The 17,981-nt window shown below is 41.0% G+C and overlaps 1 protein-coding gene across 2 annotated transcripts in view; it reads right to left on the bottom strand.

The window, feature by feature from the left end:
* sdhaf3 (succinate dehydrogenase complex assembly factor 3) overlaps positions 1-16,174 on the bottom strand; it is a 44,666-nt gene extending 28,492 nt beyond the window's left edge. The window contains exon 1 of one of the 2 annotated variants that reach the window (XM_059972592.1): positions 14,669-16,174. In XM_059972592.1, the coding sequence (XP_059828575.1) occupies positions 14,669-14,842 (174 nt within the window). In that variant the 5' untranslated portion in view covers positions 14,843-16,174. The remainder of the gene's footprint in view (positions 1-14,668) is intronic. The other variant, XM_059972593.1, reaches the window with a different exon arrangement.
* Positions 16,175-17,981: the final 1,807 nt, after the last annotated feature.

Here is a 17,981-nt window from a genome sequence, read left to right as displayed (position 1 = left end):
AAACTACTGGTCACAACCAACACAACTTGTTTCTAAGGTTAAGGGAAATTTACACTGTTTTTGAAATGCACCATTAGATTTCTTCTTCTCAGACTACCTGAGGGAATATATTCTATATCTCACAAGACAGCAAACAACCATGTTGAAAAAAAATGAAATGAATGTCATTACAATGTCAAATCGATCAGAATGGATTAAATGGCTGGTGAATAGTTTTCAGCCATGACATCATATTGATTTTTAGCCAAGCCTTCACAGCAAGCTGCTAATTACTAGACCCTCCAATTTAGAAACATAATATTACATCATCCAGTATCATTAAATTGTTTTATTTTTTCCAGTCTAATTTATGGAACTTGGAGCTGCACTAGATTTAATGGAGTGCCATCTCAGCTTGACAGGATTTAGTCAGATGGAGTCAAATAAAAATAAAACTGAATTAGAGTCTCTAAAGCCTACGTACAAATATATTGTATGCAGTTCAAAGAGTTCAAGTATTTTCTAATTTTAAAGTTGCTGCAGGTAGTTGCTGAGTTCCCATTGCTAACACACAATTCTATACTGATGTGTGGATTACAGAAATGACATTGTAGTCACTTTGGGACTTATAGTACAAGCAGTAATAACGAATCAAGAAAAATCCACTGATCAATCAAAAGCTGTGCTATATAATAAGATCAAACTAATAGATTTTGTTAAGCATTCCAGTTACTGTATCTATACCTACACCGTGAAATTAGTACACTAGAAAGCGTGGATGCACAATCTACATTCACAGTAGGGCCATTCTTGAGCCACATTGGACATGAGTGGATGTGGAGGAGCTTGTCAGAAAATTACACTCACACAATAGATGTCTGGGTTAATTCCCTTTAAGGAATACCTAGGAGTTTGACCAGCCCTTGCAAATAACTATATTTATGTAGTTAATTTCTGATACAGCATGATAATACGCCCTTCCACCCCAAAGAGCTCATGCCACTCAATTACACCCAAATGACCAATTAACTATATGGAATATGGGAGGAAACTGGAGCATTTAGAGGAAACCCATGCAATCATAGAAAGAATGTATAAACTCCTTACAGATAGTAGTGGGAATTGAATCCAGTAGTGTTAATCCAACCACGATGCTACCAGGCCCCCTTCTGTATTATAAATGTATTCTGGAACTGAACAGAACTCAAAAATGATGGAAGTACCAGGGTTTCTTTGCATCTGAAATTATGCCACGTGCAGAAAAAAAATTCTAAGTACTACTTGTACTAAGCCAATAAGGGGAGGAATACACTCTTTCCATGTTGCTGTCCTGATCCCTCCACCTTACTTATTTCCCAAGCACTGGTTCTACAATCACTTTAATCCCTCAGGCATGGTCTCCTGAAAACACCTACTCTTCACAGTTCAATGAGAACACCTACTGGAAAGACCGTGATGTCTGACGAACAAATAGAAGGCCCTGACATACTATTTCCAAAACTTGTATTGGGAAGAAAAAGCAACCATAATTTCTCAAATTCCCGAGGGGCTCTGTTCTCCGACTGCCAGCTGTTCCACATTAAAAATACAGAGAAACATTATAATTGAATCACTTCCAGGATCAGCATCACTATACCTCTTCTCCTTAGGAAGTGCAAAATTCCTTTGAGTGCAGGATAATAATAATATTAGGATATGACAGCATAGCTATTGCAAGTAAAAGTGAGCATAAAATGAGTAAAACAATTAATCCAACACACACGAGACTTTGATAATGCCGTACTAGCAGATTATCTAAAACTACTAGATGTTACTCATAAATACTCCAAGGCACTTTTAATTCACTTTTTTTTAAGGTTTTACGCAGTTGAAAAATATGTTTCCAGTAAAAATGGAAAGCTTCGATAATTTTAAGAAGAGAAAGTCAGGAGAACACTCATAAGATCGTAAGATATAGGAGCACAATTAAGCTATTTGGCCCATTGAGTCTACTCTGCCATTTCATCATGGCTGATCCAATTTTCCTCTCAGCCCTAATCTCCTGCCTTCTCTCTTATCCCTTCATGCCCTGATCAATCAAGGATCTATCAACCTCTGCCTTAAGTACACAGTAAAACTTGGCTTCTACAGCTGCTTGTGGCAAAGAATTCCACAAATTCAGCACTCTCTGGCTAAAGAAATTCCTCCTTATCTCCATTCTAAAAGGATACCCCTCTATTCTGAGACTGTGCCCTCTGGTACAGACTACCGCCATGGGAAGCATCCTCTCCATATCCATTCTATTGAGGCCATTCAATAGGTTTCAATGAGGTCACCCCCTCATTCTTCTGAATTCCAGTGAATACAGGCCCAGAATCATCAGATGCTCTTCATCTGACAAGCCATTTAATCCTGAAATCATTTTTGTGAGCAAACACGAGGAAATCTGCAGATGCTGGAAATTGAAATAACACACACAAAATGCTGGTGGAACACAGCAGGCCAAGCAGCATCTATAGGAAGAAGCACGGTCGAGGTTTCAGGCCAAGACCCTTCGTCATTTTTGTGAACCTTTGAACCCTCTCCAGTTTCAGCACATTTTTTTAAGGGGCCCAAAACTGCTCACAATACTCCACGTGAGGCCTCACCAGTGCTTTATAAAGTCTCAACATTACATTCTTACTTTTATATTCTAGTCCTCCTAAAATGAATGCTAACATTGCATTTGCCTTCCTTACCATTGACTCAACTTGCAAATTACCCTCTAGGAAATCCCACACAAGGACTTCCAAGTAGTCCCTTTGCACCTCAGTTTTTTATATTTTCTTTCCATTTAGAAAATAGTCAACCTTTTCATCTCTTCGACCAAACTGCATGACCATACACTTCCTGATAATGTGTTCCAACTGCCATTTCTTTACTCATTCTGCTAACCTGCCTAAGTCCTTCTGTAGCCTCTCTACTTCCTCAAAACTACCTGCCCTCCCCAACTTTCCTTCATTTTGTCTACAAACTTTGCAACAAACCCATCAATTCCAACATCCTTGACATATAATGTAAAAAAATTCAATGCCAACACAAACCCCTGTGGAACACTACTCACTGGCAGCCATCCAGAAAAGGCTCACTTTATTCCCACTCTTTGCCTCCTGCCAATCAACCACTGCTTTATCCACGCTATAATCTTTCCTGTAATATCATAGTTTCATAGCTTGTTAAGCAGCCTCATGTGTGGAACCTTGTCAAAGGCCTTCTGAAAATCAATGTACACAACAACAACCGATTCTCCTTCTTCTACCCTGCTTGTTACTTCTTTAAAAAATTCCAATAGATTTGTCAGACAAGATTTTCCTTTGTGAAGCTATGTTGACATTGGCCTATTTTACATGTGCCTCCAAGTACCCTGAGACCTCATCCTCGATAATCAACTCCAGCATCTTCCCAACCACTGAGGTCAGATTAACTGGCCTATAGTTTCCTTTCTTCTACCTCATTCCCTTCTTGAAGAGTGGAGTGACATTTGCAATTTTCCAATTTGCCAGAAACATTTCAGAATCTAGTGATCATTGAACATTGAGGAGTTGCAGTGGAAAGGGTGAGCAGCTTCAAACCCTTGGGTGTCAATATCTCAGAGGATCTATCCTGGGCCCAAAACATTGATGCAATCATGAAGAAGGCATGCCAGCTGAGTTTATTTGACTAGAAGCTGGAGGAGATCTGGTACATCACCAAAGACTCTTGCCAATTTTGAAAGATGTTCAGTGGAGAGCATTCCAACCTGGTATGGAGCCACCAATGCTCAGGATTTCAAGAGGCTGCACAACTTTGAAGACTCAGCCAGTTCCATCACAGGTTCAACACTCCTCACTATCAATGATATCTGTAAGAGATGGTGCCTTAAGAAGCCAGCTTCCATCATTAAAGACTCTCACAATCCAGGACTTTCCCTTTTCATGTTACTACCATCGAGGAGGAGGTATAGAAGCCTGAAATTCCAAACTCAATGTTTTAAAAAAACTTCTGCCCTTCTGCCATCAGATTTCTGAACAATCCGTGAACCATGTTTATTGATACAGTAAACTAGTTAAAGATTTTAAGAGGTGAAAGGATCAGTCAATGAATCAAATGAGAGAGAATATAACCATATAACCATATAACAATCACAGCACGGAAACAGGCCATCTCGGCCCTCCTAGTCTGCGCCGAACTCTTAATCTCACCTAGTCCCACCTACCCGCACTCAGCCCATAACCCTCCACTCCTTTCCTGTCCATATACCTATCCAATTTTACCTTAAATGGCACAACTGAACTGGCCTCTACTACTTCTACAGGAAGCTCATTCCACACAGCTATCACTCTCTGAGTAAAGAAATACCCCCTCGTGTTTCCCTTAAACTTCTGCCCCCTAACTCTCAAATCATGTCCTCTCGTTTGAATCTCCCCTACTCTCAATGGAAACAGCCTATTCACGTCAACTCTATCTATCCCTCTCAAAATTTTAAATACCTCGATCAAATCCCCCCTCAACCTTCTTCGCTCCAATGAATAGAGACCTAACTTGTTCAACCTTTCTCTGTAACTTAAGTGCTGAAAACCAGGTAACATCCTAGTAAATCATCTCTGCACTCTCTCTAATTTATTGATATCTTTCCTATAATTCGGTGACCAGAACTGCACACAATATTCTAAATTTGGCCTTACCAATGCCTTGTACAATTTTAACATTACATCCCAACTTCTGTACTCAGTGCTCTGATTTATAAAAGCCAGCATTCCAAAAGCCTTCTTCACCACCCTATCTACATGAGGCTCCACCTTCAGGGAACTATGCACTGTTATTCCTAGATCTCTATGTTCCTCTGCATTCCTCAATGCCCTACCATTTACCCTGTATGTTCTATTTGGATTATTCCTGCCAAAATGTAGAACCTCACACTTCTCAGCATTAAACTCCATCTGCCAACGTTCAGCCCATTCTTCTAACTGGCATAAATCTCCCTGCAAGCTTTGAAAACCCACCTCATTATCCACAACACCTCCTACCTTAGTATCATCGGCATACTTACTAATCCAATTTACCACCCCATCATCCAGATCATTTATGTATATTACAAACAACATTGGGCCCAAAACAGATCCCTGAGGCACTCCTCTAGTCACCGGTCTCCATCCCGATAAACAATTATCCACCACTACTCTCTGGCACCTCCCATCTAGCCACTGTTAAATCCATTTTATTACTCCAGCATTAATACCTAACGACTGAACCTTCTTAACTAACCTTCCACGTGGAACTTTGTCAAAGGCTTTGCTGAAGTCCATATAGACTCCATCCACTGCCTTACCGTCATCAACATTCCTCGTAACTTCTTCAAAAAATTCAATAAGGTTTCTCAAACATGACCTTCCACGCACAAATCCATGCTGGCTACTCCTAATCAGATCCTGTCTATCCAGATAATTATTAATACTATCTCTAAGAATACTTTCCATTAATTTACCCACCACTGATGTCAAACTGACAGGTCTATAATTGCTAGGCTTACTTCTAGAACCCTTTTTAAACAACGGAACCACATGAGCAATACGCCAATCCTCCGGCACAATCCCCGTTTCTAATGACATCTGAAAGATCTCCATCAGAGCTCCTGCTATCTCTACACAAACTTCCCTCAAGGTCCTGGGGAATATCCTGTCAGGACCAGGAGATTTATCCACTTTTAAATTTCTTAAAAGCGCCAGTACCTCCACCTCTTTAACTGTCATAGGTTCCATAACTTCCTTACTTGTTTCCCACACCTTACACAATTCAATATCCTTCTCCTTAGTGAATACCGAAGAGAAGAAATCGTTCAAAATCTCTTCCATCTCCCTCGGCTCCACACAGAGCTGACCATTCTGATTCTCTAAGGGGCCAATTTTATCCCTCACTATCCTCTTGCTTTTAATATAACTGTAGAAACCTTTCGGATTTACTTTCACCTTATTTGCCAAACCAACCTCGTATCTTCTTTTAGCTTTTCTAATCTCTTTCTTAAGATTCCTTTTACATTCTTTATATTCCTCGAGCAATTCCTTTACTCCATGCTGCCTATATCTATTGTAGACATCCCTCTTTTTCTGAACCAAATTTCTAATATCCCTTGAAAACCATGGTGCTTTCAAACCTTTAACCTTTCCTTTCAACCTAACAGGAACATAAAGATTCTGTACCCTCATAATTTCACCCTTAAATGACCTCCATTTCTCTATTACATCCTTCCCATAAAACAACTTGACCCAATCCACTCTTTCTAAATCCCTTCGCATCTCCTCAAAGTTAGCCTTTCTCCAATCAAAAAGCTCAACTCTAGGTCCTGTCCTGTCCTTCTCCATAATTATATTGAAGCTAATGCTATTGTGATCACTGGACCCGAAGTGCTCCCCAACACATACATCTGTCAGCTGACCTATCGCATTCCCTAACAGGAAATCCAACACTGCCCCATCTCTAGTCGGTACTTCTATGTATTGTTGCAAAAAACTATCCTGTACATACAAAGAATATCTGACTTGTTTTTGTTTGAACAATATTATTCTTAAATACATTGCAGCAACAGAAAATGGATGCAAACACTCATGCAATGCATACTTCAAGATGACCGTTAGTTCTTTCCAGAACTTCCAAAGTGATTAAAAATTGCAATCAGACTGGATAGACAACACCTCCTTTATGCCTATACTCAATGCAAGTGCCCTTTAAAACTGCATCCTCAGCACCTTACTTTACTCCCTATACATTCCTAACTATGTGGCTAGATTCTGCTCTAAATCTATTTACAGTTTTGCAGATGACACTTCTGTAATGGACCAGATCTAAAACAACAAGATGGTGTACAGAAAGTAGATAGAATGCCCAGTAGCCGGGACCATAACCATTCGCTCAAGAGTGACAAAACAAAAGGGCTGGTCATTGACTTCCAGGAGTGGGATGGAATACATGACTATGTAGACCAATTGTGCAAAGGTGGAGATGATTGAGAACTTCAAGTTCCTAGCTGTAAATATCACTAACAATTTGTTCTCCTCAAACCACATGGATGCAATGGTCAAGAAAGCACACCCAAACCTTTACTTCATCAGAAGGCTTCATTCTTGGACTGTTTTAATAACTTTGTGGTTTGATGTTTTATATTCTGTCTTTTATGCTCATTTCTTTTGCTGTTTTTAGCAATTTGTTCTTTTTTTGTGTATTGGGGTTTGATTTTTTTTAAACGGGTTCTATGGTTTTTCTTGGTTTTGTGGCTGTTTGTGGGAAGACTAATCTCAGGATCATATAATGTATATATTCTTCAATAATAAATATACTTTGCATTTTGAAGGCTAAGCTGATTAAGCATGTCCCCAATGACCCTCAATGATGTTCATAGATACTTCACAAAGTGGTATGGCAACTGCTCTGCCAGAGATTATAAAAGGTTGCAGAACGTTGTGTATACAGATAGTCCATCACAAAAATCAGCCTCCCCTCCAATTTCACTGTCTACACTTTGTACTGTCTCAGGAAATCAGCTAATATACTCAAGGACTCCTCCTACCCCAATCATTCTCTCTTCTCCCCCTTCTATTGGGATAGAGATACAAAAGCATGAGGACACATACCACCATGCTCAAGGACAACTTTTACCCCACTGTTATAAGACTCTTGAGTGGATCTCTGATATAATAAAGGAGAACTGTTGATCTCTAAATCTAGCTTGTCATGGCCCTTGGAATTTATTTATCTGCCTCCACAGCATTTTCGCTGTAACATTGTATTTTGCATCTTCATTTTAAATTACCTCAATGTAAATGTTATGAATGGACTGATGGCATGCAAACAAAACCCTTTCACTGTATCTCAGCACGTATGACAATTATAAACTAACTACCACTGGTATGCTGCTCTCTTCAGTGAAATTTCTCTTTGCCCCAGTCCTCAACTGTTCACTCTTCCTCAAAGGCAGAGGTTGATAGCTTTGAATAAGTCAGGGCATGAAAGGTTCTGGGGAGAAGGTAGGAGACTGGATCTGCGAGAGGAATGGATCAGCTATGATGAAATGGCGGGCTAGACTCAACACGTCAAATGGTCTAATTCTGTTCCTATATCATACGGGGCTATTTTCAATCCATATCACTACATTACCCCCCACCACCCCCTCCATCTAACCTTGTTAATCAACCTTTTGTAAGGAACCTTATCAAGACTTCTTGGAATTCCAAATAAACCACAACCACTGTTCCCTATCATCCAATCAACCAGGCACATTATCAAGAAACTCCAATAGATTAGTCAAAAAATGAGTAGAGGTCAAAAATCTATGTCAGTTGTGCTCAGCCCACTATTCTTTTCAAGTGTTCTATTAGTACATCCTGCATAATCAATTCCAGCATTTCCCTGCCAAGGTGTTTGTTTAACAGGTGGTTGTTCCCTGTTCTCCATCTCTCTCTTTCTTAAATAGTCAGGTAACATTCGCCACCTTCCAATCATAGGATTATTTCAAGAATCTACAGAATCTTTGAAGATGATAATCCAATCATTACTGTCTCTAAAGTTACTTATTTCAAGTCTCAGAGACATAGATTATTGACTCCTTGAGATTTATCAGACTTCATATAAACTAGTAAGTGATGCAAGATATTACTGCCACCCTATGGACCAAATGTAAAACTACAGTCACAATTGGATCTAGGTCTTCCTCATATTACCTCACCTTGTGATAATTCTAAGGCTGAGTAATGTCAGCATCTGCGTAATACAACAGATCACGAGCTTACGTTCCAAAAAAAAGTATGAAGAAGTTAGACTTCACCATCAGTAGACTATGTGGTTAATAGCAAAAATAACACACAATTGACAACTACATCCTCCATCATACTAGGATCCAACATTAAAATACTGAAGACAAGGCTGAAACATTTGCAACTCTGTTCATACACAAGTTCAATGGATTTGATTCCTTGCCTTTCTGCCAAGATCACAACTATTATATAAACCAGTATGCAGGAATATTTCTTTAATACACTTCCCCTCACCCCCCCCCCCTGAAGTGACTGAGAATACTCCCCTCACCCCCCCCCCCCCCCCGATAGGACGCCAATCTATCACGAAGTTAAGCCCCAGCATTTTGCCGGTACCCATTTTCAGCTGGGTGGACTGGAGCAATGTGTGGTTAAGTGCCTTACTCAAGGACAGAACACACTGCCTTGGCTGGGGCTTGAACTCACAACCTTCAGATTGCTAGTCCAACGCCTTAACCACTTGGCCACAAGCCACACTGTGCACTGTACTTTCAGTCATTTCTTTTCATGACACTAACTTTATTATCAGTATAACATTACTTTTTCCAAGTAAAAGCCTTTCATTAAATTCACAAATATCATAATTAAAGTATGTTTCTTCTGTTCATGCATTCTGAAATATTTTAAGCAATTTTATTGAATTAATGTCATGTCAAATATAAATTTGCTGACACTTAGCCTTTCACATGTTCAAACAATGAAGTATGTGGACTATAGCAGTTGACACCTGCAAGATAATTTAAGAACGGAGGAATATTCAGGCTTCATCGGCCACGTGATTCAATACCATGAACTTCTCTTAGTGCACAACGGAAGAGGGAGAACTGAACGATAGACTGGCAGAAAAAAGTTGAACCCAATGCTTTCATTGACTTGATCTAATTGATGTGAAATTCTACTTTGAGTTAAGCCCACCTATTTAAAATTATTTTGGGGCATTGAAATTAGGACTTCAGAGATGTAATCAACAAGCGAAAGCACAAATAAGACTGGGGTATATTGGCCTGGAAAATTAAGCTGCCAAGCACATTCGTTGCTTTTGAATCCCCGTTACAGGAACATCAACTGACCTACATTTTGCAGTAACAATGTTGATTAAATTACCAGTTTGTGATCATTATTCTACAAAACTGGTAACATTGTCATGACTTCTGCGCTTGTGTACTCTAAACAGAAATTTCCAAAACTGCTGTCAGTGACTTGACAAGATCCTACAGGTTGTATTCCAACAAAGTAAAGAAAAGCTTAGCCTAATTTCTCAGTACTTGTAAAAACAATGTCCAAACCAGGGTTGAGGTGCAAAAAATCCTTGCATCATAGATTTAATTGGAAGAGGACAGCAGGAGGAGACGTAGTAACAAGTTTTAAAGTTGTTAATTTTCACAGGTAAGTTTTATGACCATTACTTTAAAAACTCTTGCAATTTATTTTAATTGTGTGAAGATTCATTCTTATTAAAAATAGTGTATTTCTAAAATATTTCTGAAAGGTTTTAAAAACTTTAAAACTCTAAGCAGTTCAGCCTGAGTTGAGAACCATACCTGAGCCTACTCTCAGTTCTGCTTTGATTGAGTTGGCCTATTGTTAAAACATCAGTAGAACAGAAAATGCTTGAATCTACTATGAATTAAATGCTGAAAGGTCACTTTGAAAGTAAAACTGTAATATCAATGTCAACATGGATTAATGAAAGGGAAATCATGTCTAATAAACCTGTTAAAGCTTTTTTTTTGAGGCCATAACATGTAGGGTATATAAGAGAAGACAGTTAATATCGTGTATTCGGATTTTCAGAAGGCATTCAAAAAGCTGCTGTACAGGAGGTTATTAAAACACATGATACAGGGGATAATATATTGAAATGGAATGAAGATTAGTTAATGAACAGAAAATAAAGATGAGGAATACGGGTCATTTTGAGATTGGAAGGCTTATGGGGTGAGGCTGCAGCCCCAGCTGTGACATGAATAAGAGACAAGAATAATAGATCTATGTTTGCTGATGAGGGTGACAATGACAACTATCATGAGGATGTAAAGTGAGTAATGTAAACCGGTTAAGTGACTGAGCAAGAAGAATGTGGCAGGCAGAACCTAATATGGAAAGGAGTGAAGGTATCCACTTCCAGAGGAAAAACGAAGGAAGAGTGGTGACAGATTAACAGATGACAGAGGAACACCAGTATCCACACATATACAAGTACAGCAGGCAATTATTAAGGCAAACAGTCTGTTAGCCTTTATTGCCTGGAGGTGAGACTTCATTTGCAGATGCTGCTTGAACTGCTGAGGTTTGTTGCTCCAGATTCCAGAGTCTGCAGTCTCTTGTGTTTGCAGCTGGAATACTGTGAATCTTGCCTAGATTCATGCCGTTTCCATGCTGCATGAGGCTGTGACTCCAGACGATGTAATTGCACCGAAGTTGATAACAAGAGCTTTTCTGCCACCTGCTGGATTTTCACTCTATTACATAATACTGGAAATAAATATCACTTTGGTAAATTATAATAATGCGTCTCAGTGCTTCTTGCAAGTCCTTATTAAAAAGGAATCATATAGCTATTTTTTTCAAATATGATAAAACTAAAAGGTCAACAAAATGAAACCTCTCTGCAGGGACAGTTCCTAATTTGCAAAATATTTTCAGTGTTTTCACCTACTGGGTATGATCCCAGCATCCTCAAGCCTTTTTTATTTAATAAATATATTTTTGTTTCTATTTCTCTATTCAATAAGAAAAAAGTAATCTGTCACAGATAATGTACTAACTATTCATATATGTTTAGCTTTAATATAAAAAGCCTTTAAATGTGTACATTTAATCTATGATAAACTGCACAACAAAATCAGGTTCATCTCTGTAGGTAATTCAGAAAGCAACTCTGAACATGAGAAAGGACCTAGTGATTTCCCAGCATATATGACAAATAAAAATTTCTTGGGCTTCCAGCCGGGTACAGGAATCAGTTATAAACAATGTTTCAATGGAAACTCTGCCATGTTTTTCAGAGATGATGCCTGGGAATGTCTAGTCCAGTGGTATTTATATCCCTGTAGTCCATCCCTCCTGATTGGTTAATAGTCATTCAATCAGGTTTCCACTCTCCCACCTTGTTTATAATTGAATTCCAGTTCTTATTCAGAGTGAGACCTTCATCTTTTTTAAAATTCTTTTCCTCTAGCTTTATTTCAATGGCTTCCTTTACCAGTAGTCCCACAAGCATTTTGCACAGCACATAGTTTTATGCTGTCAAAGTCAATCCTATGGCCATTGCGAGTGCACTGTTCCGCTACTGCCAATTTCTCCGGACACCCAAAAAGATACATCTCCTCTGCTCCTTGATGCAGGTTTCCACTGTGCCAATATATGCTGTTCTGCATTCACAGGGAATCCTGTAAACACCAGCTGACCCGAGTCCCAGGACATATTTGACCCACATAAGCTGTGACTTGAGCTTCCTTACAGGTTTGCGGATGGTATTAATCCGGTATTTCTTCAGTATCCTGGCAATCCTTCCAAAAACCATGGAAACATTGGGAAGACAGGCGGTAGTGATGGATTCCTCCTCATTGTGAGGTTTCCTGGTTTTTCTGTCAGCCCTTATAAGGATTGATTTTCTTCACCCTGTAGCCATTCTGTAGGAACATCGTGCATAATCATTTTATTTCCTCAGAAAGACTCTCTGGGTCCTAAGTAGTTTTTGCACAGTTAACCGAAGTAGAAAGAACCGTTCTAAGCTGGGAGGCGTGATGGTGGCTATTATTGTTGAGGTATAAGTCTGTGAGAGTGGGTTTCCAAAAGATGTCGTGTCCGAGGCTACCGTCCGGTTTCCATTGTATTAGAATGTCCAAGAAAGGGAGGCAACCATTCTTCTCCATCTCTGTCGTAAGTTGGATGTTTGGATGTATACTGTTCAGATGGTGGTGGAACAGTTGGAGTGCCTGGAGTCCATGAGGTCACACTAAAAAGGTGTTATCAATGTATCTGACGAAGCATTTGGGGCATAAGGGCAATGAACTCAGAGCCCTCTCCTGAAAGTCCTCCATGCAGAAATTAACAATAACCAGTGACAAGGGTGATCCCATGGCCACTCCGTCCGTTGCTCATGGTAGGTCCCCTTATAGAGGGAGTACATCGAAGTAATGTGTGTTCAAGAAGGTCAATGGTACCTTTATCAAACCTTGACCACAGGAGGATGAAGCTGTCCTTTAATGGGAACTCTCGATGACAGGACACCACGTCAAAACTGACCATTATGTCCTCTGGGTTCAGCTGGATGTTGGTTATCATTTTAATGAAGCTGGTCAAATTCGTGATGTGATGCTCACAACCCCAACAAAGGGAGACAGCAAGATCGTGAAATGCTTAGCGAGGTAGTAAGTCGGAGAGTTACGATAGCCCTCAGGGGGATCTCTTCCTCGTGTATCTTAGGGAGCCCATAAAGTCTTAGTGGCGCCAGCGCATGAGACAGAAGTGTCTTGCATATGTCTGCTTGCAGTCCAGATTTCTTCAGTAAAGTGGAGGTTTTCCTGACAATCGAATCCACTGTAGAACTCTGTAGAGGGATCACCCAGAATCTGTTAGACATTCCTGTGATATTCCTCAGAGGACATCAGGACCATTGTATCTCCATTGTCCAATGGTACAATCATGATGGCTGGGTTTTGCCGTAGTGCCTGGATGCTTTGCTCAGTTTGATTGATGAGAATGTCTTCTGGGTCCAATGGGGACATGGCTGCAAATTGTCCAGATAGTCTGTTGTACTTCCTGACCAACCTCGCAGTGTTCCTTTGTGAACTGGTTCACCTTGGGCAGTGGTGGACCTTTCGATATACTCCCATTCACCAGGAGACATAAGGGCTGACAATTCCAGGTGAAGACTCAGTAGTCAGTTCACGTTGAGGCCAAATGGAATGGATAGATACGTTCCCTAATCAACACTAGGGTAGCTCGTTTTAGAAAGTGTTTAACCTCCAGAGAAACCACCACAGAAGGCAACCTCACAAACTTAGAGATGATCTCCTTGTTCCAGCATCTCAGAAGGGAGGTTAAAGAGTAAAAAAGCCTCACTTTCTCTTTATGCAATGATTCAAAGCCAGGATCCTGAAAAAATACTGGATTAATACCATCCACAAACCCATAAGGAAGTCAAGTCACAGCTTATGTGGGTCAAAGATGACCTGGGACTCAGGTGGCTGGTGCTGACCGGAGCAGGTGGGACACACAGTGGAAGGGGGCACAGGAGGTGTATCTGTTTGGGTTCTCCAGAGACATCAACGGTAGCAGAACATTGCATTCGCAATGGCCAAAGCATTGACTTCGACAGCACAAATCTACTGTGCCATGCTTTGGTGAAGGAAGGCATTGAAATAAACCTAGAGGAAAAGAATTTTAACAAAGACGAAGGTCCCGCTCTAAGATCTGGAATTCGATTGTAAACAAGGTGGGAGAGCAGAAACCGGATTGGATGAGGACTAGCCAATCACGAGTGATGGACTACGGGAGTATAAATACCACCGGACTCGACATGCCCATGCATCATCCCTGAAGAAGATGGCAGAGTTTGGTAACAGTTATAATTGATGTTGGTGCCCGGCTGGAAGTCCGAGCTAAGTTTATAACTTTGAACATGTTTTAGAAGCGTTCTGAGAATTAGAGAGAATAGTGGATAATGATGTCGATTGTTGTAGAAATACTTTAATTCTGGAACAACGTTGAAGAAGCAGGCAAGCTAACACTTGTTTACAAATTGACCGTCAGTGCTGGGGTCCCATTTATTTCACTCTTTGTTTCCCCCGCAAACATTTACTAGTTAGCGACATTGATTGAGCTGTTGCCGGTACCGGTGAGGGCGGTGGACCCAGAGCTGACCGAACGGCCGTTCCTACCTGCCATTCCTCCAGGAATCTCGTCGCTTCCGACGCACCGGCTACTTTGTTCTTCCTGAACTCGTCCTTGACATATTGGTCGCCCAGGAGACGCAGGTCGCTAGGTAACCGGCCGTGGAGGCGCAGCAGCCGCTTGTAGAGCGCGCGCACTCGAGCGGTGTGGGCCCCGGCCATGTGTCGCCTAGGCAACGATCGTCGGGGTTCACGGTCTCTCGCCTCCTGTTGCGGTACTGCGCTAATACACCTCTTACTGCGTTGCCGTGTGTTCCTGGGGGTGGGATTGAATAGTTACACAACCATCATTCAGCACTTTCGTCAAAAAAGTGACGGGGGGGGGGTGTCGACGGGTGATGCTCGGTGAAGATATTTTCCTGGCCAATTCGCCCTCTGTAACATTGTTCCGGAAGCCGTGTTGCTGTTGGGACAGTTATTGGTGTTGTACGAAGGTCAGAGACTCAAAGCGAATGCCGGCGGTTACTACGGAAACAACTCAAGCCGCAAGCATCTGAGCTCGTTCCACGAAACTGCGGCGGGCGCATGCGCACCGCGCTCGTCATGCTGGCGCTTCGGGTTTTAAAGGATTAATATCGTGCGGTGGTGGGATGCTGCTAGTATTCGCATCTCCTCTAATTTCGGCAATTGACCCGCGCTGTTACAAATACTTTATCTAAATGATTTGGTTCGGGGAGGAGAAAGCATGATTTAGATGTACTGTAGAGATACTTAGCAACTGAGAAAGAACATTCTTAAAAAGCTTAAAATTTCACTTGTTATTGGTAACTTCGTTTAAAAACAGGACAAGGGTGTGATATGCTTATAGCTTGGAGAGAATAAGGAAGCCCCATTTCTAACTCTACTGCTCAGGAAAGGCCCTTCGTTTCACTATCCCTGTGTATATCATAGTTAGCCCATCACTCCTGGGGCACAGGTCGTAGACAGTTCTGTTGGTTTGTGCGTAGTTCTGGGTTTTTAAGGGATGGGGTTGCAGTTCCATGCCCAGCCCTCCTTTCACAGCCAGGGTTGTAAAAGAGCATTGTCGGGATGCATAACTGCTTCGTACAGCAGCTGTTCTGCCTGTGACCATTAGAACCCGCAGAATTGCTGACACAGCTCAGCATATCATAGGATCCAGCCTCCCTTCGATTGACTCTGTCTATTTTTCTCAATCCCTCTGTATAGCAGCCAGCATAGTCAAAGACTCCACCCACTCTGGGCATTCTCTTTTCTTCCCTGCCTCATCAGGCAGAACATACAAAAGCCTGAAGACATCTATAAGCAGCTCAAGGACATCTATCCCACAGTTATCATAGACTTGAAGGGACCTCTTGTATGATAAAATGGACTCTTCACCTCACAATGTACTTTGTAATGATCTTGCACTTAATTATTTACCCACACTGCACTCTTGGTAGTTTTTATGCTTCGTTCTGCATTGTTGTTGCTTTACCTTATTCTAGCTCAATGCTCTGTGTAATGAATTGATCTGTATGAATAGTATGCATGACAAGCTTTTCACTGTACATGTGACAATAATAAACGAATAAGCCAACACTTGTCCAAAAGCTGTAAATGTTGCTGTGTACTAAGATAATCTTCTTGGGTAATCCTTCTGAATCAACAACAATTTGCTTCCTCTCTAGTTCTGAGGTGAGAACCTCGCACTCTTCCCAGATATCACAGATTATATTTGACAGGACATTGAGTGGTTAGTTTGTGAGGTGCAATGCCCTTGCAACACTTAAGTTGGTTTATTTTTTGTTCCGCTGACACATGGACTCAAGGTACTCAATACCATTGGAAATACTCTTCCAGGAGTTCCCAAGAGTTTGTGGGGCAGTGGGATGTTGCATTCTTCAGGGATCCTGAAAGATTAAGCATATGTAGCTTACAACTAAACTTGTAAACACAACATACTTGTCATATTAATTAGATAAATTGCCAAAAACTCATGTTCTGCCGCAAGTAATCTCTTCCCATGACAGAGCTTACAACAGAGTATCTGCTTCGGGAATCCCTTGCTGGGTGTGAAAATAGAACAGGCTTCCTATGCAAACTGACTCAATGTTACTAAAGCCTCAGTGCTTGGTTTGTTGGCATGGGAGAGGCCACTGATGTTGGTTCCCTTGTCTGTGAATCTGGAGGAGCTGGTGGGGAGAACTTTAATGGTCACTTTCCAGTACCTCGCAGTGTCTGCTGTATGTAGTCCATGTCACAGAAATATACTGTGTAATCACTTCTGACCTCCTATTTATAACTGAAATATCTGCATGGAATCAAAAGATAACAGGGCTCTCACTGCGCCAAAAGCATGCAGTTGCCCACCGTTACACATGTTGCAGGCTAACAAGTGTCATTATGAAAACAAAGCAAGCACTGGGTTTCAGTTCCAATAAGTGAAAAGTGCGCAAGTTAATTTAAATGTTTTCAAACCTTGATTTGAGCACACTTGGTGTTCTGTCCACCCACTTGATTTCCATATTAACAAAGAACAGTAGCACAAGAACAGGCTAATGATGAGTCCTGATGAAGGGTCTCAGCCTGAAACGTTGACTGCTCATTTCCACGGATGCTGCCCGGCCTACTGAGTTCCTCCAGCTTGTTTGTACGTGTTGATTTGACCACAGCATCTGTAGTGTACTTTGTGTAGGCTAATGATGTCTGTGCTGTACATAATGCCACTTTATTCTCATGCCATCTGCCTATATATGGTCCATATCCCTCAATTTCTGGTTTTCACATGTGTGCATAGAACAATACAGCACAGGAGCCATCAAAGTCAAGTCCAGAGTCAGGTGCACAAGTACACGTCAGCGAAAGTGCAACAAAATTCCTCTGCAGCGATATCACAGGCACGCAGCATCACACAAGCAGCACTCCAGAGGGGAAAAAAAAACAGATCAAGCTCATTAATATCATGAAAAGGATATAGAGACATGGGTTATGGTGCAATGTCAGACTGGTTTTTTTTTTGCATCGTGAATGTGAGTATGCATCTGTGTGTCTATCCACAAATGTATGCAGTTCCCCCATGTAGCAGAGCATGGTCTCAAAATCATTTCCGCACTCTGTCATCAAACCAAGTTATTGCTTTGTAAGTCAATCTATTAGCTGATCTGTAACAGCCACTTCATATTAAACAAAATCCTACATGGGCATCATCTTGTCTTCAAGTGGAATTGAAGCAAGTGATCTTCAATCCCAAGGGATCACACAAAAAAAAGGTAGGAGACTTTAGAGGATCTCAGCTGATTTAAGTATCAAACGGCTTGTCTTTAAGAATACCTCCAGTATGCTCTTTGTTTCTGATAATGAT

Source organism: Hypanus sabinus, chromosome 6 (genome assembly GCF_030144855.1).
Source record: "Hypanus sabinus isolate sHypSab1 chromosome 6, sHypSab1.hap1, whole genome shotgun sequence".
Classification (NCBI taxonomy): Eukaryota; Metazoa; Chordata; class Chondrichthyes; order Myliobatiformes; family Dasyatidae; genus Hypanus; species Hypanus sabinus.
Note: the sequence above shows the minus strand (reverse complement) of the source record. Positions and strands in the feature narration are given on the sequence as shown.